The 24,606-nt window shown below is 34.1% G+C and overlaps 1 protein-coding gene, 1 long non-coding RNA gene and 1 pseudogene across 2 annotated transcripts; 2 read left to right on the forward strand and 1 right to left on the reverse strand.

The window, feature by feature from the left end:
- Positions 1-7,242: 7,242 nt before the first annotated feature.
- LOC121752571 lies at positions 7,243-17,311 on the forward strand. The gene is made up of 12 exons (XM_042147698.1): positions 7,243-7,250; positions 7,908-8,025; positions 8,125-8,285; positions 8,368-8,488; positions 8,571-8,810; positions 8,901-9,011; positions 9,094-9,220; positions 12,906-13,025; positions 13,142-13,199; positions 13,660-14,585; positions 14,666-15,871; positions 15,981-17,311. Exons 1-12 carry the CDS (start codon positions 7,243-7,245, stop codon positions 17,309-17,311), a joined length of 4,527 nt encoding a protein of 1,508 aa, XP_042003632.1.
- A 335-nt stretch (positions 17,312-17,646) lies between these two features.
- Positions 17,647-19,179, reverse strand: LOC121752572 (annotated as a pseudogene).
- A 284-nt stretch (positions 19,180-19,463) lies between these two features.
- On the forward strand, positions 19,464-22,569 carry LOC121752019. The gene is made up of 2 exons (XR_006040229.1): positions 19,464-20,865; positions 22,287-22,569. It is a non-coding gene; the product is annotated as an uncharacterized LOC121752019 (long non-coding RNA).
- Positions 22,570-24,606: the final 2,037 nt, after the last annotated feature.

Here is a 24,606-nt window from a genome sequence, read left to right on the forward strand (position 1 = left end):
TATATCATTATATTCATATGATGTAGAATCAATTTGATTGCTATGCAACAGTTTTTTGGTGATTGTACTTTTTTTCAACACATTACTATCTCAATTATTGGATTATGATATCATTGGTGACCGATTCAATAAGTACTATCCTTATATAAAACATACCACTACTGTTTGGATAAATATTGATTATCTGCATTATTCTTATGTATTATTGCATATATAGCTAATATATTGGATGTGTATGTATGTGCAGTCGACGATCTTATCAAGTAGTTATATCACTAAATGCATGATATAAAATCAATTTGATTGCTATGGAGAAGTTTTTTTGGCGATAGTGCATTCTTTTCAACACAATTCTATTGTGAATGGATTATGATATCATTGGTGATAGAGTTGATAAGTACTAGCCTTATATATATAAAACGTATCATTTAGATAAATTTTGATTATCTGTATTATACTTATGTAGTCGCATATATAGCTAATATATCGGATATGTATGTGCAGTCGGCGATCTTATCAAGTAGTTATATCACTGTATGATAGTACTTATATAGTATTGCATATATAGCCAATATATCAGATGTGTATGTGCAGTCGGTGATCTTATCAAGTAGTTGTATCACACTATATAACTTTTTTGCGATTGTGCGTTTTTTTCAAAACATTACTATCTCAATTCTCAAACCACAAACCACCCAAAACATGATGTTTCTTCTCTTGTTTTTGCTTCTCCCAATAATTATCATCTTCTACTTTCAAGCACAACTACATAAACATGCCACCAAACTCTATCCAATAATATAATCAATGTGACATTATTTCAACAATTAGATATCCTAATCTAATGATTAAGATTTGATACAACCCTATATAATTGTATAAAGAAGTACTAATATTGAAAAAAATAGATGGATATGAAAATATTAAAACATAAAATGGTGCGTGGAAACTTGAATATGCTAGAATATTTATTATGCACCCATCTCATTAATTTAAAGCTGTATGAATATAAGTAATTAAATACTACTTCAAAATTTGGGATTTGGGCTTCCATTCCAATCACTAAATCTAATGACCCAAGCCCAACATAATGTGTAGCTAATAGCCCAATAAGACTATCTTCTTCCCCAAATCAGATTTTCTCAAACGCACAATTGTAGAGCGGCGAAGGCGGCGGTCAGGGGGGATACTGGGTTCAGCACCAGCCAAGACCCCGCTCCAGCGGCGACTTGGCCAGTGCTAGTTATACCTTAAGCTTTCAAAACCACCGTTCCATTAAGCTTGACCTTCATTTTGTATTTAAATCATCACAGTTACTTATACTAATCAATTGGGGGGGGGGGGGGGGGGAAACAATTTATAATAACTTCCCTAAATATGCATGATTAATTTACTCGAGTGTATGCCACAATGAATACACTATCATTCGGGGTGAGAAAATAATTTATAAAAACCTTCCGAATGTGTAGGATTTACTCAATTATTTCTCACAAAGTATATCTTTTTTTTACCAATTCAGGGTCCAACTTAGGCATGGGTTATTGTGAATTTAAGTAGTAGTTGTTTCTTTTTTAAAATTGATTTTCATAAATAAATTGAATTTTAATATATAGAAAATGGTTTTAAAAAATATTAACTATAGAAAATGCTCGAATGCTCGCATTCCAGGGAGTGTCGTCAATAATGCTACCTTAGTGGCTGAGCGTGCAACACCCACTACTCTACACATGCGTTTGGCTACTTTCCCATCCACATGAGCTGTCTCACACTGCCAACACATACACATACACATACAACATTGATCGCAACCATCTCAAAGATATTAAGTTTTTGTAAAAACAAAAGTATTTTTATTAAAGGACAAAGGTAGATGTAGACTTTCAAAATTCTATCTCGGTGGACTCTTATATAGAACATTGTGCTAGACTATAGTATTTATCTATTTAAAGAGATGCTTGCTGAAGCCTGTAAAATATTTCAACTATTATGCAAAAGTTAATTCTAACTAGCAAGTAGTCTATGATTTCTTTTACTTGTGGTCAGGAGTGAACGGGTTTTTTTAACCTAATGACTTTTCCCACTAGACATTTCATTTTGCAAATCATAACTTAATCTACAGGTTTCCCTTGTGTGGGAAGCCTATTTCCAAATACATAGAGATAGATATGAGGTGGGAAAACACTTACAAAAACTTCCCATAAATATGCATGATTAATTTACTCATTGTAGTCCACAAAGAATAAGCTAACGAATGTGGTGACAAATTTACAAATTCATAGAGATATTAGGTGGGAAAACACTTATAAAAACTTCCCTAAATGTACATGATTAATTTATTCTATGTATGCCACAACGAATACAATAATTGATAAAAACTTTCCAAATGTATAGGATTTACTTGAGTATATCTACAAATATAATGTTTTACCGATTCAGGGGACGACTTAAGTATGGATCGTTGTGAAGTTTAGTAGTTGCTTCTTCTTTTAATGGTTCATAAATAAATTAGATGTCTATAATTAAAAATTATTATTTTTAAATCAGTTGATAATGCTCAAATGCTCGCATTCCAAGGAATGTAGCCAATTATGACACCATCTCAATGTCTGAGAGTGCAACACGCACTACACACACGCACTACACGTATGTCAAGTGAGCGGTCGCCAGCCCATACAGCACCGCTCGCAACTGTGATCACATATATAATTTTTTTGTAAAAGTAAAGGTAAATCCATCTAAACCAAGGCGGAATCCTAGTTTGAGGGACATGGCGGGGCTCAACTTGTTGGAGAGGTGGCGGAAACCGGTCGTCAAATTAACTGGTGTAGATTGCCGATGAACGGTGGCGCTGGTTGGTCTGGCAGTAGGAGTTTGTTGGCATGTTTAGATTTTAGTGATTATGGGGAGGGATAGGAATAGCAAAAGAAGTGTCACATTTTCTAGTTTTTGTATGATTCGTGTGCTGTATTTACTGGATAAGCATATATACTGCATCTAATATAATAGCTATAATGCAAACTTAATTATCAACGAATTATTATAGTTGTTATATGTATAACTATAACTTTGAATTAATTGCATTCATGGGATGGGATAGACAAATCAAAATTTAGCTTATGGCAACAAATTGAAATGGACGAAAAATTCAAATGTACACAGAACATGTCACTCACAATTCAGGCACACGTGACAGCAGAATCAATTTGGTTGCTATATGTATATTAATTTACCCAGAGTGTATGCCACAATGAATACACTAACAAACAGGGTGAGGAAATAATTTATTAGTAGTATAAACTTTCCGAATGTGTAGGATTTACTTAAGTACTACTACTATATCTTACAAAGAAGTAATAGTATTTTTTTCCTATTCAGGGCCAACTTATGAGGCATTATGAATTTTAACATATGTTTCTTTTTCTAATTGATTTTCATAAATAAATTGGATTTTTATAAATAAAATCATGATTTGAAAAAAAAATGTTGAAAATGTTCACATTACGGGAGTGCCGAAAATGGCACCATCTAAGTGGCTAAGACGTGTGTTTGGCGAGCGGTTGCTAGTTTTCCCTCTCACGTGTGCGGTGTGCTGTCTCATCCCACCCGCCTCTGCTCGCAACCGTCTCTCATATATTAAGTTTTTCTAAAAATAAAGGTACATTATTATAGGTAGATATAGACTTATTATATACTCCCCCGCCCCTGAAAAGTATGAACTATTTCCTTATTAGTCCGTCTATGAAAAATATGAACTTTCAAATTTTGGAATAGTTAAACAACACATTAACTATCCACACTCTTAATGATATGGAACTCACTATTCCCTAACACTACATTTTATCTCTCTTTCTTATTTTACCAATTACACATTAAAATTCGTGGCGAACTAAATGCTCATACTTTTCAAGGACAGATGGAATATGTATTTAATTAATAGAAAAATGATTAAAAAAACGATTGTGTTTCAGTGTCCAAAAATTGTTCGAGGCATCCCCATTTTAGTTGTTTTGTGTATATATATTGATTAGTTAGAATGTACTTATAAATTGGACACTAGAAATGAACGGATACTTGATAAAATTGATTATACGCATAACAAGTTAGTTGATAATACTAAGAAAAAAAAATAGCAAATTTATACAAACGTTAATTCTGAACAAGAGAAAACGTTTAGTCGATTTTTGTGACATTAAATGCAGTTTACATGTACGCAAATTATTGAACAAAACAGATGCACGCTATATGCACGTGAGGGGAAGTACTTGTTGGAGACGCGGCCGATTAATGGGGCTGTACTTGTTGGAGAGACGCCGATGAACGGTGGCGCTGGTGAGTCCGGCATGTTAGATTTTAGTGGTTGAGGGGAGAGACCATGATAGAAAAGGAACTGTTGAAAATGCTCGAATGTTCGCATTCCAGGGAGTGTCAGTAATGACCACACATCATGTGTTTGGTGAGCGGTTTGCCAGTTTTCCCTCTCAGTCTCACATGAATTGTCTCATTCTAACATCCCACTCATATTAAGTTTTTGTTAAAATAAAGGTAAATCCATCTAAACCAAGGCGGAATCCAAGCTTGAGGGACATTGATGGGGCTGTACTTGTTGGAGAGGTTGCGGAGATCGGCTGTCGAAATGTAGATTGCCGATGAACGGTGGCTGGTAGATCCAGCAATTAGAGTTTGTTGGCATGTTTAGATTTTAGTGATTAAGGGGAGAGACAGAGAACAGAAAAACAAGTGTGAGAACTCAAACGTTAACAATTATCAAGCGGTGTTTATTGATATTCATTTATTAAATTTAATAGAAAAATTACAATAGTAAGTGTCAGAATTTTAAGAGATATGTTTCCATTAAGCTTTTACACTATAGCTCTTGATTGTTAATTATGATTTTTTGATACTTTGGGTGTATAATAAGTTTTTAGCACTAAATTTAAATGTTGTACTTAGTTATTTATTAATATGGTCTGTAAATCTTCCTAAGCTTCAATTTTGGTAATCTTATAATTGTGGTCTATTATCTAACATATTTTGTACTCCATTAGATAAATTTTGATGTCTACCCCATGTATGAAATCAATTCAAGGTTTACAGTTAAACATATAACAAATACTAATAATTTGTCTATAATTAATCTGCATTATACCAGCGGATAAGTATATGGAGTATATTGAATGTGTATTAGTGTATATGCAGTCAACGATCTTTTCCAGTAGTTATATACTTATATCACTATATGCATGATGCAGAATCAATTTAATTGGTTGCTATATAGTTTTTCAACACATTACTATCTCAAACCCACTATAAAATGATGATTCTTCTCTTGTTTTTGTGTCTCCCAATAATTATCACCTCAACTTCCAATACGAAACTCCATCCAACGGGGCAGCCGGGGGGCTCCCTCTTTGGCGAATGTATCGAACAAAAATAGAAGCACGATATATGCACGTAAGTAAGCAATGTTCTAACTAAAGCTATTAAAATGTTCTAAAGCTAAATGAAATTAAATAGTATTTGATTTATTATGAAAGTTACATTTAACTATATGAAATTTTTTTAACTTCCATTAAGCTTGACCTTCATTTTGTATTTAAATCATCACAGTTACTTATACTAATCAATGGGTGGGAAAACAATTTATAATAACTTCCCTAAATATGCATGATTAATTTACTCGAGTGTATGCCACAATGAATACACTATCATTCGGGGTGAGAAAACAATATATAAAAACTTTCCGAATGTGTAGGATTTACTCAATTATTTCTCACAAAGTAGTGTATATTTTCTTTACCAATTCAGGGTCCAACTTAAGCATGGGTTATTGTGAATTTAAGTAGTAGTTGTTTCTTTTTTAAAATTGATTTTCATAAATAAATTGAATTTTAATATATAAAAAATGGTTTTAAAATATATTAACTATAGAAAATGCTCGAATGCTTGCATAGTTGCATTCGAGGGAGTGTCGTCAATGACGCCACGCACTACACGTGTGTTTGGCTACTTTCCCATCCACTTGAGCGAGCTGTCTCACACCATCTCACAAATACTTATTACGTTTTGTAATAGCAAAAGGTATCTATCAATATCTAAAGGGACAGTTTTTGGGCAACCTTTTTTTAATGTCATTTCTGCCCTTTTTGGCGGGAATTTGGGTAGCATAACTGCTGTATTTTTTAGGTTTTTTTTTCAATTATAACCTGTTTAATAGATTGATTATATTTTTTTGTGAAAATTACTGTAGAGGCAGACCTATAGCTGCCTACAACAAAGCCTACTTTGTAGACACGAGTTACAATATTTGCTATTACATATAAATATAAAAAAATCCTAAGAATGAGTAAAAGTGTTTAATAGAATCTCTATTGAAAATAATCCATACCTGAAAATTGAAATACATCATTAGTTCAATTCCAAGCAAATGTTCAGATATATAATCACTTCTTTATCTAAGCAAATCTAAGCAAATTTTCATGTATAGTATAACTAATACTCTAAGCAAATCAAAGTTTATTAAGTTCGATTTTTCTGATCACTTAGCTGCAGCAAACCTTTTGCAATCCAACTTACATTAAATTCATAATGAGTTAATATCTAAGCAAACTTTGAGGAGTTATGAAATAGTATTACTAAAACAGATGTTAATGAAATAAAAATAATATTACTAATTAAAGTTGAGTTTGATGGAATTGAAACTCAACTTCAGTTACTTTGATAAGCATAATGTACTTTTTGCAATCCAATTTGCATTAAATTCATAATGAGTTATTATCTAAGCAAAATTTGAGGAGTTATGGAATAGTATTACTAAAACAGCTGTTAATGAAATTAAGATAATATTACTAATTAAAGTTGAGTTTGATGGAATTGAAACTCAACTTCAGTTACTTTTATATGCATAATGTACATTTAGTTCACCTTCCTATAGTCTATACACCATTAATACTCTTATTTTAAATAGGGATTTTAAATATTTCTAATTACTATATGTATAAATGTGTATAAGTTTGGTGGCTATTTGTATCTATTTATTGAATTTAATAACAAGATGTATGACAAGTTTATAATCAACTGGACTTATTAAGTTTTAGTTACCTCAAGTCATTAGACTAAATTATATATGAAGAAATCTGACAGGAAAAGTTAATATCATTTATGCTCTATGTATCTACAAATGCGTTATTAAGGATTTGGACATGCTCTCTTTGTTTAGTTATGTTGATGTGATGTTGTGTAGATATGGACAGGTTCTATTTCATTAGTATGTACATTATATCTAATCAAGTATGTTTTATAAACTTATGTTGAATATATATCTTATGAATTCGTATGTAAATCCATGTCAAAGTATTTGTAGAGATAATAAATTGAATATATAGCATACCTTTTGTATTGATTTTTCCTCTTTTCCTCCTATTTGTATGTTCTGGTGTAGACTCTAATAGGTGTCATGCTTGAAGCAGTCCTCGGCAGGTGTATAAAATGATAGTGTTGTAACCTCTTGTCTCTCCATTTTCTGCTATAGTAGAGGCTGCTCATGTCTCTAGGGTTTTATATAAACCATTTGTATTCCTGCATTTAATGATGTTGTTAAATAATGCAGAATTCAAAAATAAGCTATTTAATATTGGAGTTGATTGGCCCATGTATTGAATATCCAATTGCATTTATGAATTCATTGATCAACAATGGGAAAAAATTACAAAAACTCAAAATTAAATAGTACTCCTCCTCCTATATTTAAATTTAAAGTTTGGGCCCAAAAACCTTTCCTATATTTTCAACCAATACTATTATGTGAAGACCGCTGTCGGCAAATGTTGAGTTTCATTATTTTGTTTCTTCCTACTGATTTCTATATACATATAACTCAGTTTATCTAAATTTTATTTTATTTTATTTAGGATAAGAGATGATAGCAGATTTGTTCAGCAAGTTGCTGTCATTCAAGGAGGACAAAGGCTTGGGGGTGAATATGATGATCTACAATTGAAGTCCCTTGAGGATTTATCTTGCCTAGAGGTATTGAATAAGTTTCACATCTGTGTGTTTTAGTGTTCTTATTTATCTTGAGTTTTATGTGTAAATTTTCAGTAGTTTATTTCTTTTTGTGATTCACAGGAAGGTTCATGTTGGGTATTTGGTAAGATTGATTCAGTTGAGTGCCACTATGGTGAATGGTATTTTTTGGCTTGTAAGACTTGTGTTAAGAAAGTCAGAGAGGTGGATAACAAGTTTAATTGTTCTGGATGTACAAAAACTCATACTTATGCTGTTAAAAGGTTTGATACTTTGTTTCTGATACTTTAGGTTATAAATCTAATGTAATGAAGTAATTTGTATGAATAATTTTATCTTATTCAGGTTCATGTTTGTGGTGAATGTTGTTGATCATACTAGCAATGCATCTTTGTTATTGTGGGATAGGGAAGGCAGCCAATTGTTAGGGAGAAATGTGACTGATTTCTTAGGAAATGGTGGTCAGGTTTGTATTTGTTAACACTGAAATTTTCTTTCTTTTTCTATCATGGAGAGTTCTAATTCTAATGTCATGTTTATATCAGCAGGTTGCTCCTAAGAATTCCATTCCTTCACTTATTGAAGAAATTCTTGTGGGTCAGAAAGTGCTGTTTAAACTTCAGTTGAAAAACCATATTGAATATTACAGAAGTTACCCTTTCACTGTCAACAAAGTTTGTAATATTCCTGAAGTAGTTGATAGGTATACTCCTGAGGAATTGGGTGAACAAATCTTTAACTTAGAACCTAAGTTATCTGATCTACTTTTTGGAGCTGATCTTGCTGAGGTATTTTAATTTTGGTATTATACATCAGCTGTACAACTTCTTCATGAAAAAGCTGTTTGGATTGTTTTTCTGAATTATTTTTACTTGTAGGTGTCTCAGAAGCCCTACGGTACAACTGATCTGTCCATACTTGCTAATGATAATAGCAGTGAATTTGATGTTGTAGGCTCTGAATTAAATTTTGGAGTTGAAGTTGCTGAGGTATTTCTGTATATATTATAGCTATTTTGATTATTTTGTAATTATTTATCATGTTTTATAATTAGTTTTCCTATTAATATAGGGTTCTCAGAAAGTGTTTGTTACACCTGATCTCTCCACTGTTTCTAATGAGAAACATCATGGATGGGGTGTTGAAGGCTCTGCAAAGCGATGCTTGGAATCAGAATTTGACGGTTGTGATGATGTTGGTGAAGTTCAGATGAAGAAGAAAGAGAAAATTGCTGATTTTAATTAGATGGGCAGACAGTCTTGGTTTCTATTATTTGCTGTGTTTTAAAACAATTGTCAGTCTCTTTTTTGTGTTGGTTATGGATTTTATCACTGAAATTGGCAATTTTTGGATGCTTTTAGGGCATGTTTTTGGTTTCCATGTTGTGAAGTTATTAATATGAGATCTTCATCAAGGATTTTGGATTTCTAGCTTTCCCAACATTTTATATGCAAGTTTTTAATTTATTGTTTTGTTTTTCCTCTTATCAGGGTATTGAGTTTAGTGTTATTGTTCTGTTTTTAATGTTTGACAATGTCTAAGTTTTAAATATATCATAAAGCTCAGTAAAATAGTTTTAATGAAGATCAATTTGTTCTAAAAGGGTAATAATAAGATAATTTACACCAATCGTAAGAAACTAAGCAAGCAGTGGCCTCATGGATCCTTCAAGGAAACAACACAGATTGATAAACCAGACTTGCTAATAACTAAGCAAGCATGCTGTTGAAGCAATTATTCTGATTCATTAGATAAGTATTTAAATTGATTTATTAATCTTATTCTGATTAAGTTTAGTTATACAAAAACTGAACCTGTATAATAGAAACCAACATTAGCTACAAAAAGGAGGTAGTCTAACCTGTTTAACACTTGGAAGTCTTGTGGGATAGTCAGAAATGTCTTCTTGGTTATTTGACATAGCAAAGGTAGCAAAAAGGAGACAGAATCAACAGGACTTGCATTTGAAAACACAATAGTATGTTAGATAATATAATGTGGAGAGGTTGAAGAAAAGTAATTTGTGTATAATAAGGGAGGACAAACCTAGAATCGTCTTCCACTTCAAACTTAAAACATATAACAAAGCAAGTGTGTAGCAAATTCTCATTTCATGCAAAAGGTGTTTCTGGCAGAGAACTGGAACACACATAAAAGAATTTAAAAAGTAAATATAACTGTTTAACCAAAGGTGAACAGAGAAAGCTAGAAATCCAAAATCCTTGGTAGTATACATCAGCTGTACAACTTCTTCATGAAAAAACTGTTTGGACAGAGAAAGTAAATATAACTGTTTAATAAGTGCAAGTAAAGATTTCCTCCCATTGGCATAACAGGTGCTTCAAGGTCATCCCTGTTTCTTTCTATATGTTCCTGTGGACAAAAAATTAATAGCAACCAGTGAATAAAGGTTGAGTTTTCTTTCATCAAAATGCTGCCATTATTTGTAGAAACTGAGTCTGTATATATTAAAAACTTTCACTAGCAGATATATGTTAAAGGAACATGAGCTTTTATCTTGGATTTAGTGTGGAATGATCGAACACAATGAATAGAGAAAGCATTCTGATATTATAAATAACTGGAATCAGAAAGGAGACTGATATTGTACACACTGCAGTCAACATTAATGCTCTGAAACTGATAGATTAATCTTGATCTTGATATATCTAAAGTCAGAATCCTAATTCTAAGTAAATTCTATATTTGGAACAATGCAAGTCTGATTATAGGCACATTATCATGCATTTGTCATTAAAAGACAACAATAAAGTGTTTAACTTGATATAATCTGATACTCTATATTTTTTCTTAAATTCCTAATCTTCTACTCTAGATTCTAAGATAAATGTCCTAATCTTCTACTCCATAATTTTTCTTATTGAAACTTTTCTGGACTTTATCCTTTTAATTTCTGAAATAACAATTTAAATAATCTGTTTAGTGGGATAATCTGAAAGGTCTTCTTGGTATTTGTGAAATTTTTAATCCTTTAAATATGCAGCTCTGCAGAGATTAGTATATCCTCACTATACTCTGATTTTTTTCCTTTGCAGGCAAAGATAAGTTGTTATTACCATATCTGTCATTGAAGTTGAGATTCTTATTGAATGAAGAAGTTAAAAAAGTCAGCTATTCTTAAAAGCTCTGCTCATCAACAGTTAACAACTACAATATCAGGTACAACATTTAACTCTTACTCTTCTGAATTTTTCCCAAAGCTATATGATTTTTTTTTAATTTTCAGTACATGTACCTTTTGTATTACATCTTAACATTATTCCAGCTGTATAAAAATAGGAGAAGCATTTCCTATGCAATTGTTTGGGAAATATTATGCAAAAACACAATGAAACTTTTATTTGTAATGGTCAAAAATTAAACTGTGAAATTAATTGGCTATGCTGATGGTCCAGGTTTAATTATTTGTCTTGTGTCATCTAATCGTTTCCGTGAAACGATTACAGATGTGATTAATAATTTGTGTCAAACAATATATGGCACTGTCTAAGCCTGAAATTCCATTCAGATGTGGGGATCTACCAAAAGCTTCTAAGCATGCATTTCCATTAAGATGTAGGGTTCTTTGGTAGGTTCTAAACATGCATTTTCAGTGGGCTTCTAACCTAATCAAGCAACATACATTGAATGGAAATATTAGTGTATCTAAGCCAAATAAATCATATGAACATCACATCGAAATCGAGAAGATATCAGAAATGAATAAGCTTAGACCTGAATGAAACGGATCTAAGATTCCCCAATCCCAGATCTCATAATTTGCAGATTACAAGTATCGAAAATAATCCATCAGAAGCTAAAAAATCACAAAAAATTATGATAATTGAGGCCGAGTGAGAAACAAAACTTGAGACATTCGATGAAGCCAGGTCTGGAGCCGCTTCGCCGGAGACGGATTGAATTCGCCGTTTCGAGGCAGCGACGTAGGATGAGTTTGAGGGAGACGGATTGGTCGGCTGCTTCATCGGGAATTAGGCAGTCTTGATTCTCAAACCCTAGATGCTTAGGTATTAGCTCTTCTATCAAAAGCATCAACTATCTAATTTTTGAAAATTTCATTTTTACTAATAGGATTTTATGGCCCGTAAGGAAGAGAGTTAGGGGCCCAATTTTATTGCTTTTGGGGCCCAATCAAATGTTAGGGGCCCAATTTTATTGCTTTGGGCTTCAATTTAAAATGTTAGGGCCCAATTTAGATGTATTAATATTTCATTAACATTGCTTGAAATTTAGAAAATTAGGCTAAATCGTAAATAATTACGACAAATGATTGAAGATATGTTACAATCAAATAATTTTTTTCCATATTTAGAAAGGATTTTATTTATAATTCGCTCCCATTTTGTCAAGGAATCAAGTTCTATAATAGAATTTGTTATTCTAATAATTATTAAACCTTGGCCCAAAATTTATTAATTGGTTTTTATAAAATAATTATTACAAAATTTTTGAGTTCTATAAAGGAGTGAAAGATCAATTCCAATTGTGATTATTTAGTTTTGCAATATGGGAATTTGATTGCTCGGTTTGTGAACTTTGTTCGTTCACTCCTTTTCGTTCTATTATAGAACTCGAAAAATTAGAAAGGATTTTATAATTATTTGCTCCTATTTTGTCAAGGAGTCGAGGTCTATATTTTTAGTATATTTTTATATTTTGAGTTGACATTATTATTCTGCCTTTTATTATACTTTTTGTTATTAGTTTAAAAGTATAGGCATAACAGTGGTAATTTGTTATATTGTTATATAGACAAAAATATAATGAATGTATAGAAAATAATTGTTTACATTTTCTGAAGTGAAAGCATATTTCCATATTGGGTACTAATTTTGTTTCAAATTTTGCTTTATATTTTGTAGCCGATGTGTGTGGATCACTTGAAAGTCCTATTGTTATATGTGATGATGTGCTTGATGAACGCAATCAGTCTATTGTTAATGACAGATCTTTCGGTTCATCTAATTTTAATGAAGATGGAGGTATTCTTTTCGTATGTTGGTTAATTTCTTAATTTTCTAAATGCATATTTTCGTGATTATATATTTCAAGTGGTATAAGTTTTTTATTTATGCTTTACTAACATTTTGTTTTATAGAATATTGGGATATTGGTGATCCTTCGTATATGTGTTCACATTGTGGAGCATTATTTTGGTATGGGGAACGTCTTGGCAAACCCAATAAGGCCACTAATCCAAGATATTCAGGTTGTTGTATGAATGGGAATATTGAGATTCCTAAGTTGACTTCTCCACCTGACGTTTTGCACCAATTAATGTTCTCTAATGAAGCCAAAAGTAGTCACTATTTGAAAAATATTCGTTCATATAATTCGATGTTTGGTTTTACCTCTATGGGAGGTAAAGTTGACAATAGTGTTAACACCGGTGGTGGTCCCCTGTTTTTCGCCTACACGGGCAAAATTACCACTTAATTGGTAGTTTACTACCATTAGACGGTTGTGAGCCGAAGTTTGCCCAGTTATATGTGTATGATACGGACAACGAGATCAACAACAGAATAACGTCCGTTAGGTAATTAAGTTTTCAATAGTTAACAAATTAAATATAATTTTTTTTTGGTTAAAATTAATGTATGTTGTTTTATTGTACAGGCAGAGGGATGCTGTGAATAACCTTCATTTAGAGATTGTTAGTGATTTGCAACAAATGTTGGATGAAAATAATGCGTTAGTAAAATCTTTTCGTATGGCCAAAGAAAAGATTGGACATGAAAATCAACCCAATGTAAGTTTGAGGTTGCTTGGTAAGAGAGGTAGGGATGGAAGAACCTATAACCTACCGTCTGTTTCTGAGGTTGCTGTGCTTGTCGTTGGGGATTTTGATGAAGCTTTGGGTGACAGAGATATTGTTGTTGTAAAGAAGTCAGGGCAATTGCAGCGCATTAGTGAACTGCATCCTTCTTATCTTCCACTTCAGTATCCACTTTTGTTTCCTTATGGGGAGGATGGTTATAGAGAATATATTGGGTTTTCTAAAAATTCTTCTTCTTCATCGAACCATAGAAAAAGTATTAGTCCTAAAGAATTTTTTGCCTTTCGCTTACATGAAAGAATTTCTGAGCATTCTATTCTTTTATTTGGAAGGCGACTGTTTCAGCAGTTTGTCGTTGATGCATATACGATGATTGAGACTGGACGTCTTACTTTTGTACGAACCCATCAAAAAAGGTTGCGGGCTGAATTGTATAGTGGTCTGGCTGAAGCTGTTCTTCGTGGTGAGACAGATGGTTCAAGGCATGGGAAACGAATTATCTTGCCTTCCAGTTTTGTTGGTGGAGCTCGATATATGGTTCAGAATTATCAAGATGCAATGGCAATCTGTAGGTGGATTGGGTACCCAAATTTGTTTATTACCTTTACGTGCAATCCCAAGTGGCCAGAAATATGTCGATATCTTGCATCTAAGGGCTTGAAATCAGATGATCGTCCTGATATTATTTGTAGGATCTTTAAAGTCAAGTTGGATAATTTGATAAGAGATCTTAAGAGTAAAAAAATATTTGGAGCTGTGAAAGCAGGTATGATTAAAGACCTTGCTTTCAAATTATTTTTAAAGTTGTTTTCGAATAAGCAATTTAGTTAAGTTTTTTTGGTGCAGTTGTGTATACGATTGAGTTTCAGAAACGTGGATTGTCTCATGCTCATATATTGTTGTTTTTAAGCAATGAGGACAAACAGCCTAAGCCGCAACGCATTGATGAGATTATTTCAGCTGAACTTCCCGACCAAGTAGCTGATCCTCACTATTATGAGTGTGTGAAAGAATTCATGATGCATGGGCCGTGTGGTGTTGTTCGAAAATCGTCTCCTTGCATGGTCAATGGACGTTGTTCCAAATACTTTCCCAAAAAATATCTCGCAGCCACAAACATTGATGAAGATGGCTTTCCTGCTTACAAACGTAGAGATAATGGTCGTGTTGTTATGAAGGATGGTGTGCCCCTAGATAATAGATATGTTGTTCCCCACAATCGTTTTCTTCTTATGAAGTATGACGGTCATGTCAACGTTGAGTGGTGCAACCAGTCGCAATCTATTAAGTATTTGTTTAAGTATATAAATAAGGGTTATGATCGTGTGACTTCTTTTTTCCAATCTGGTGCGGATGGTGCTGAACTATGTACTGATGAAGTAAGTTTGTACTACGATTGTAGGTATATATCGTCTTGTGAAGCTGCCTGGAGAATTTTTGGATTTGAAATTCAATACAAAGATCCTCCGGTTGAAAGATTGAGTTTTCATCTTCCAGATCAACAACATGTCATATTCGATGAAGCTGCTGACTTGGATACTGTTTTGAATCGTAAGACAATTCATGAAAGTAAGTTCTTGGCTTGGATGGAGGCAAATAAGATATATTCTCAAGGTAGGGACCTCACTTATGGTGAATTTCCGACGAAATTTGTATGGAAGAAGAATCACTGGGAACCTAGGAAACAAAGGTATTCTATTGGAAGGTTGTTTTATGTTGCTCCTGGTTCTGGTGATATGTATTATCTCAGATGTTTGTTAAATATTGTTAAAGGAGCTTCTTCCTACGAAGACATCAGATGTGTTAATGGCGTTCAGTATGCTACATTTAGGGATGCTTGCTTTGCTTTAGGGTTGTTGGATGATGATAAGGAATATGTTCATGGAATTGTGGAGGCTTCTTTTTGGGCTTCAGCTCACTCTTTGAGATTGCTCTATGTGAGTTTGTTAACATCAGAATCTATTTCACGCCCTGAATTTGTTTGGCAAAGTTGTTGGAAATATTTGTCCGAAGATGTTCTTTATAAACGTCGACAGTTGACAAATTATCCTGGTAAGCTATTATTTTAATTATTTTCGATGCATGTTTATTATGTTATTTATTATTAATTTCAATTGATAATTTGACAATAATTCTAGCAATGTATTTGTAATTACAATAGGTTTGATCTTGAGTGAGGATGAAATTCAGAATTTTGCGTTGGCAGAAATAGAGAAATTGCTGCAGAATCTTGGCAAAACTTTGCGTGATTTCCATGGGTTGCCGTTTCCTGATAATCAGTATTTTGAATCATGCGAAAATAGACTAATTACTGATGAGTTGTGTTATGATCGCGATGGTTTAGCAAGTGAATATTCGGAATGTATTTCCAAATTCACTGACGAGGAACTTTATGTGCATGACACTATAATGTCTTCTGTGTATTCTAATGATGGAGGAATATTTTTTGTTTACGGATATGGCGGTACTGGGAAAACTTTCATTTGGAGAGCATTGTCTGCAGGGATTCGTTCGAAGGGCGATATTGTTTTAAATGTGGCGTCAAGTGGCATAGCATCGTTATTATTGCCGGGTGGTAGAACGGCTCATTCTCGGTTTAAAATTCCCATTATTGTCAATGAAGATTCTATGTGTAATATTAAACCAGGTAGTGCACTTGCTGAGTTGATTGTGAAAGCAAAGCTTATCATATGGGATGAAGCTCCTATGATTCATAAACATTGCATAGAAGCTGTGGATAGAACTTTAAGAGATATTATGCGTGTATGTGATGAATTAAATAGGAACAAGCCGTTTGGTGGAAAAACGGTTGTTTTTGGTGGCGACTTTAGACAGATCTTGCCTGTTGTTCCTAAAGGCAGTCGTCAAGATGTTGTGAATGCTACCATTAACTCATCTTATCTTTGGAAGAGTTGCACAGTTTTAAGGTTGACAAAAAATATGAGGCTTTTGAATGTGGAAAATGTTGATGAAGCCTCTAAATTGAAGGAATTTTCCTCTTGGGTTGCTTCTATTGGCGATGGTGTTGTTGGTGGTCCAAATGATGGGGAAGTGAGTATTCGACTTCCTACTGACATTGTTTTGTCAAATTTTGGTGATCCTCTTAGAACCATTGTTTCAAACGTCTATCCTTCTTACATGAATCCTGAAGAATTGATTAGCTGTTTGCATGGCCGTGCTATACTTGCTCCTACATTAGAGGTAGTTGATGAGGTTAACCAATTCATGATTTCTTTGGATCAGTCTCCAGGTCGAGTTTACTTTAGTTCTGATAGTGTTTCAAAATCTGATTTCACATCAAATGGTCTCGCTGAGATACATTCTGTTGAGTTCTTGAATAGTTTGAAGTGTTCTGGTACACCTAACCATGAATTGTTGTTGAAAGTTGGAACACCTGTGATGTTGTTGAGGAACATAGACCTGTCAAATGGGTTGTGTAATGGCACAATCGTGATAATTACACGATTAGGTGATTATGTGTTAGATGATTAACATTCCGCTTTTCAAATTCATAACAATTTTGTGGTATGTATAAAGAGACACTTATGCATTTGTCTAGATATTTTACTATGTGTTTTTTTACAAACACAAAATTCTCTGCTTGCACGCATAATTATACAAATGTTAATCATCTACTTTTTTGGGTTCTTTTATCTTAGAATTTATTAAAAGTTTCATGGCCCGTGCATAGCACGGGTGGTAAAACTAGTTTTTATTAAAGGTAGACTTAGACTTTCAAAATTCTATCTTGGTGGATTCTTATACAGGATATTATGCTAGACTATAGTCTTTATTTATTTGAAGAGATGATTACTCTTTTAAACACTCTACACAACCTTGGCAAGGAGGGAAAGAGCATTCTTCTTATGCATTGCAGTTCCAGGCAAACACTCGAAATCAATATCATCTTCCTTCATTCCAACCGGCAGTTCCCAATCAAATTTGTATACAAGATTTGCCAATGCAAGTTCCAGCTCGGCTATCGCCATTCCCATTCCCGGACACCCTCTCCGCCCGAATCCAAAAGTGATCAACTCCGGACTCTGACCCCCCAAAAACCTCTCCGGCAAGAACTCATCCGCGTGTTCCCACATGGCGGGATCTCTTCCAATAGCCCAAGCATTGATAAACACCATACTTCCAGCTTCAATTTCGTAACCATTTACACTACATTTCTTGGTCGTCTCTCGTGGTACTAAAAGTGGAGTTGGTGGATACAATCTCAGACTCTCCTTTACAACTGCCCTTATATACGGAAGTTTCTCTATGTCTTTTTCATCCACCACACCTTTCTTTCCTGCCAGCCGCCTTATCTCAGCTTGCAACTTCTTCATTAACAAAGGCTTCTTCATCAACGCCGTCATTGTCCACACTAATGCAGCTGCTACCGTGTCGCTCCCACCAGCTACTAAATCCTGCAAACAAACTCCCAATTGTTTCTCAAATTATTACTACATTTATATGTAATTTGAATTTAAAATCCATTACCATAAGTAGAGCTTTGATGTGGTCTAATGTAAGAGGAAATGAAGAGGATCCATTTTCTTTTATCCTTAACAAAATATCAACGAAGTCACCTTCCATAGATTCAGGCCTATTAGGATTCATATGCTCTTCAATCAGTTCCTCACAGAAAGAATCCATGTTGTGAAAATTGTGATCGAGCTTTGCAGCCATTCCAGAGAGGCTGTCAATCCATCGAAGCCAAGGCAAGTAGTCCTCCATAAAAAAACCTCCAATTAGGGGCTGAGTTTCTCGAAGAAGATCCATGAAACGATCACCTCCATAAATCTTCCCAAACACAACTCTGGAGATGATATTACTTAAAAGCGACATCGTCGTCTCACTCAAATTGACGAGGGTGGAAGAAGAGGCGTCTCTAGCAATCTTCACCATCATCTTTCTCACTTCGTCTCTGAAAATGGGCTGAAAGGAATGAACCTGCTTGGTGCTGAAGAGATGGATGGAGGGTGGAGATCTTCCTCAACTCCCTTCACGTGTCGTTGTAGGGTGAAAACGCGACGTCTATGCGGTTATACGACAGCCTCTTCAGGGTGACAAGGGCAGGCCGGCTTGAGAAAACGGCGTCGTGTGATTTCGTGATCTCTTTCACTGCTTCTGCTGAGCTAATGACAGAGGCGCCGCCGGATTCCGAGCTTGAGAGACATGACGGGGCAATACTGCTTGGAGAGGCATTGGAGGTACGTGCGCGGAAACCGGCCTTCAAATTGGTGCAGGTTGCCGATGACCGGCAGCCCCGGTGGGCCCCATGGTTTGCCATTTTTAGGTTTCTTCTGTATTTGGAAATAGAGAATGCAGATTATGGAAAGAGAAAAGAAGAGTAAAATAAGTGACACCATCATATCTAGGTTTTGAGGTAGTGTATATGAGTATAAAAAGAAGAATACGAAAATGGTACTCTACATCACAATCACAACAAGTCTCTTCATTTATTTGGAATGCAATATGTAACGCCCCGAATTTTTTTAAAAAAATAAATTTTAATTAGTTCAAATGCGTCTGAAGTCGTAGATAAATTAAATTCTAGAGTGTGTAGATAGTTTCTTCTTATGTGAATTATTTGTTTGTTTGGTGTTTATTGTTAGAAATAGAGAAAGAATAAAAGAAAAGAAAGAAAGGAAATAAAGAAATAAGAAAAGAAAAAGAAATTGAAAAAGGGAATGAGATTTTTTTTTATCTCAATTCCCCACTTACGGGAACCTTCTACACACACCTCTCTCTCTTTTCTCTTCACCAATTCCTCAAATTGAGAGATACCCAAAATCGACCAAAAGGGGAAATCCCCAAATTGAGGAAAACCCTCAATTCCCGTCGCCATCCTCAACTCGCCGGAGTTGGCGACTGCCACTGCCACCGTTGGGTCTCCTGCACCTCGATTTCCATCTCCAGAATCAGCCATCGCTGTCGTCTCCTTTGCGGAAAAACGCCAACGCAGCGAGGGGGGGACGGGCAGACGTTGCTCAGCCGCTGTCGCTGAAATTCCGCCGTCGCCGCCGTGGTTAATCAGCCGCTGCTGTTACAGCAGCCCCGAAACACTCCGATTCGACCCGAATCAACTCCGAACAGCCCCGAAATCAACCCGAACAGCCCCGCACAACCCCAAAAGATAAGTTTCATTACTATTATGTTCCTTTCGCAACTTCAGATTAATCACAACGGGTGTTCAATTGTAATGTTCTGTTTGTCATTGATTGTGTTGTTTGATCGGTGATACTTGTTGATTGAATTATGTGGGAAATCTAACGAAATTATTGGGATGATTAGAGTATATAGTTGGATTATCTTAGATAGTATGTATGTATTTGAAGTATACAAGTAGAAATCTTGTTGCAGTGAAGGAAGGAAACAGCTACTGTGCCCTGTTCTGGCAGCATGTTACAAGTCCCGTTTAACCAAGTAAACGACCTCATTTTCTTACCAAATTTTAACTGAACATACTTTTATGTGTCTTCTGCCATGTGACCAAAATTCAGCTTCATCCGAGTTCAAATGAATTTATAGTGATTTTTGTAATGAGACTGCCCCTGTTCTGCCAAGTTTGAATAAAACAGACATAAACCCTAAACAAATTAGAATTTGAAGTCCAAAGTTAATCCCCATAAAATAGACAGTCATGGCTTTTATTTTCATCGGGTTACGTTGAATTTCGACTTCGTTGTTGACCAGAATGATTTTTCAAAGTCGGTGCAAATTCTGTAAAATCTTGGGGCGTGATAAAAGTTGAAATGCTTATGTTTTAACCTTATTTTTGGACAAGTATATGAAGATATATTTCCTAATGTGAAATCTTGAAGGAGAAATAGTTGTTTTTGACTAATCTAATGTCTTGTAGTATACATGCATAAATAATAGACAAGAATTATGAAATTAAGTTAGAAAATAATGGTTAACTGTATGAATTTGATACTTTATATGCGAGAGCGAAATATATATTGAAGGGTAATCCTACCCCAGGAAATAACAAGGACAAGGACAAAGAGCAGGAATAAAAGGATTCGTGTGTCAAGGGCGTTTTGGATTTCGAGGTAGTATATTCTACATTAGGTCTTAATTCCTGAATTAAGTTTACGTGATTGCATATAGAATATTGTGTGTTAATCGGTGATACATTATGTGATCTATATATTTTGCTTATGACGTGAAATATGTGAATATTGGATATGTAATGATATTGATAGAATTGGAATTTATCTGTTTATTTGATATGAGATGGTGTGAAAGAAGTTGTTGATCTGATATGTTAAAGATTATTGGAAATAAGTAATCTGATGAGAAAATGAATATAAATGTGGTTGGAAGGTAAATGAGATAAATGATATATGCCTATGAAATGTATACTTATATGATTTACATGTGAAAATGTCTAATGATGTCTGTGATGATGTCTGATCTGTATGCGTTGATGTGAATGTCGGAAATTGTCAGATATAAAGTATATTTGTTTGTGTTTACGCCCCGTGCTTGAGTGTATTCTGTGGGTACAATTGGCATGCCATAGGACAACAGCGCTGCATTATCTGTGATATCTCGTCTTCTGGATAACCGAAGCGAGGAGCGTCTGTTATCTGATGGGCCCCTATCTGATCTGTCTGATATACACCCTATGGGTGGTCTGTTCCCGGGATTACCCCTATCTATACACCCTATGGGTGGTCTGTTCCCGGGATTATCTGTCTGTACCCTAATGGGTAGTCTGTGCGGCGTCCTCTTGAGGACCATGACCGCGTCTGTATCTGATTCTGTTTTTGATCTGGTCCGCGTACCTTAGTTTGTCACTAAGCACTTAATGGGGGCTATATGTGTTCTGATATGTGAGAACAAGGGTGATTGCTATATGTGTTCTGATATGTGAGAACAAGGGTGATTGCTATATGTGTTCTGATATGTGAGAACAAGGGTAATTGTTATATGTGTTATGATATCTGATAATGTGAAACCTCTGTTATAACTCTGATGTATCTGGTATATGAGAGCAGATTTTGTTATATGTGTTTGGATATGTGAAAGCTATATTCTTATGTGAAAAACGATATTATGTGATGCTAAATGATATATTCTGATGTTAATGATCCTCTGATGCAAAAAGGGTGAATCTGACATTGTTTGATATGATTTGACGTTGTGTGAAGTTATGATGTTGCTCGACACTAGCAATTGATAATTGATCATGCTTATTGACATATTATGAGATTATATGATTATGCCTTCAGTAAGTCCCAAGAAATCAAAGGAGGAAAGATCAGACTTTTAGTGTTGGTTATTTTGATATGTATATGGTTATGAGATATGTATATGGTTATGAGATATGTATATGGTTACAATATTCAAGGGTTAATATTGTAAACACATAGGTTGTATAATGTTTACTTAACTCCGGAAATTAGGCTCTAATGTTGAGTATACTACTGGACTTGTTGAAGCTCACCCCTTTCTTTTCCCCCTGCAGATTAGCACTTTCGATTTACGGCTGCTCAAGTCGGGTCACTAGCCAACCTTTTTGTGTTCAGAAAACTCTTTCGGATATGTTAGATGTGGCATGTATATCAAGTGTAATATAGTTAAGACGTTTCATTTACTTCGTTTTCCAGGTTGTATAAATATATATATAGGCTTTTAGAAACATGTTTATGGTCTGATTTCAGATGTCATGCAACAGTTTTTCCGTTTACCAAGGAAAGGAAAATGATATATCTTTGTATAAAAAAAAAGAATCAAGGATTTTCTGTTAAGTCCGGATTTGTACCAAAAGGTGACATCACTTATTCGATTATTAAATTAATCGGGTAAGGGGTGTTACACAATAGCTTTAACTCATATATATAATATTCACTATATTAAAATATACTAATAGGAAAGAGCCTTTTGGGAGATCGTATATAAGGACAATAATAGAAGGTACGAAATTTAAGATGGTAAATTATTTCCATCGAAAATATTGTACAATCGACATAATTATACTGATACACAATTACTTATAAGTGTTACAGCTTTCTTATCATGGTTTTATATGGTTAATATTAGTTTGTTTTATAATTCTTCTTTCTTTTATCAGTTAGGAGCAGTGTGGGATGAAAGTCATGGTTTTGAATGAGAAAAAGAAGTGAGGAATCCTCTTTTCGACTTTGACTCTCTCATTCCAATTGTTGCTTTTCTTTCTGTTACTTCGAAAGTAGCTGCTTCAGCTTCAACCACTCGAATTTTCGATATTCCTTTTTATTTCTCATCAAACGAATGACGGATATAATCAAATACAAACTCTAAATATTATACAAACTCCTGGACTATTAGAAAATGTCAAATAATAGCAACAAAAAATATCAACACAGTGTCAACGGTTGATGTTGTGTTGACATTTTTGTTGCTGTTATTTTGTCATCTGTTGACATTTTCTAATAGTCCAGATTATAGTTTAGAATTTGTACAATATATAAAGTTTGCATTTTATCACTGTTATATAAGTAACACATTAAGTTTATCTCAAACTTCATTAGCTTATTTGTTATAGAGTTGAATTGACTCATTGTATGTATTGTTTTCATGTTAGTTACAAATACTACTGTTTATCATAAGGTTATAGTGTATATTAGTATATTTAGGGCTAACAATTTTTTGCACGACACGATAACACGACAAGAATTCGCATGAAAATAATGGGTATGTGTCAAAACTTATTGGGTTCGTGTCCTTATCGTGTTGACACGATAACGACACGAAAATTTTGTATCGTGTTCGTGTTACACGTTAAGAAATAATATTAATATATTATAATATTATTATTTTTTATTTTAAAATTTAAATTAGGTTTAGTCTAATGGAGCACTAAGTATTAGCGTGAAAATAGATTTTTCATATTTCATATTATTATAGTGTCGTTATTGTGTCGTGTCATGCATGTGTTGTTATCGTGTCGTGTTGACCCGAAGTGGTTTGTGTCGTTAATGGGTTCGTGTCGTGTTCATGTCTGAAGGTAGCGAGTCGTGTTCGTGTTCGTGTTTGGAGTTTTCTTAATGGGTCGTGTTCGTGTTTGTTGTTATCGTGTCGTGTCGTTATCGTATTGATACGATAACGACACAACACACACGATTGCCACCCCTAACTGTATATTCATCACAATGCTATAATTTCCGGTATCTTAGCTATAAGAGTAATTAATCTAAAACCATCACGCTCATTACATGAGTTTTATTGACTATGTTATCACTATTATGATACAGAAAATCACAACATTAGCGTGAACTACGAAAACCGTAAAATCAGCAAAATTAAGGTTACAAAATCTAAAGAGTGAAATTTAAGACTATACTATAACGGCCCTTAGCTATTATTAAAAAAAAACAAGTGGGTTTTGGAGCCGCTATTATTTAAAACCTCTATGGTTGTGTAATCTATTTGCATTTATTTTTATCTTAGCTATGCCCCAACCACTTGCATTTAATGTGATCGAAAAAATTTTGTTGATCAAAGTATTTTTCAAGATAATTTTGTAATTTAGAATGGCACGCAATAATATAGACCATGCGATAATTCGTAGTATATGACAGGTGCCTTAATTAACAAGGGGTTTTGGAGGCGTAGTCATTTAGTTAAAGGGATATTGGCCATTAAAATTATAAACTTTGGTCAAATTTAGTATTTCTCACAAACTTTAAAATTAGTTTAAGATATCACAAACTTTACGTTTTGTTTCTTATTTCCAAACTTAACCAAAATAAGATATCTTCGGTGAAAAACCTATTCTACGTGGACAACTGTGAAATGTTCATACT

The sequence above is a fragment of the Salvia splendens genome, chromosome 10, assembly GCF_004379255.2.
Source record: "Salvia splendens isolate huo1 chromosome 10, SspV2, whole genome shotgun sequence".
NCBI lineage: Eukaryota > Viridiplantae > Streptophyta > Magnoliopsida > Lamiales > Lamiaceae > Salvia > Salvia splendens.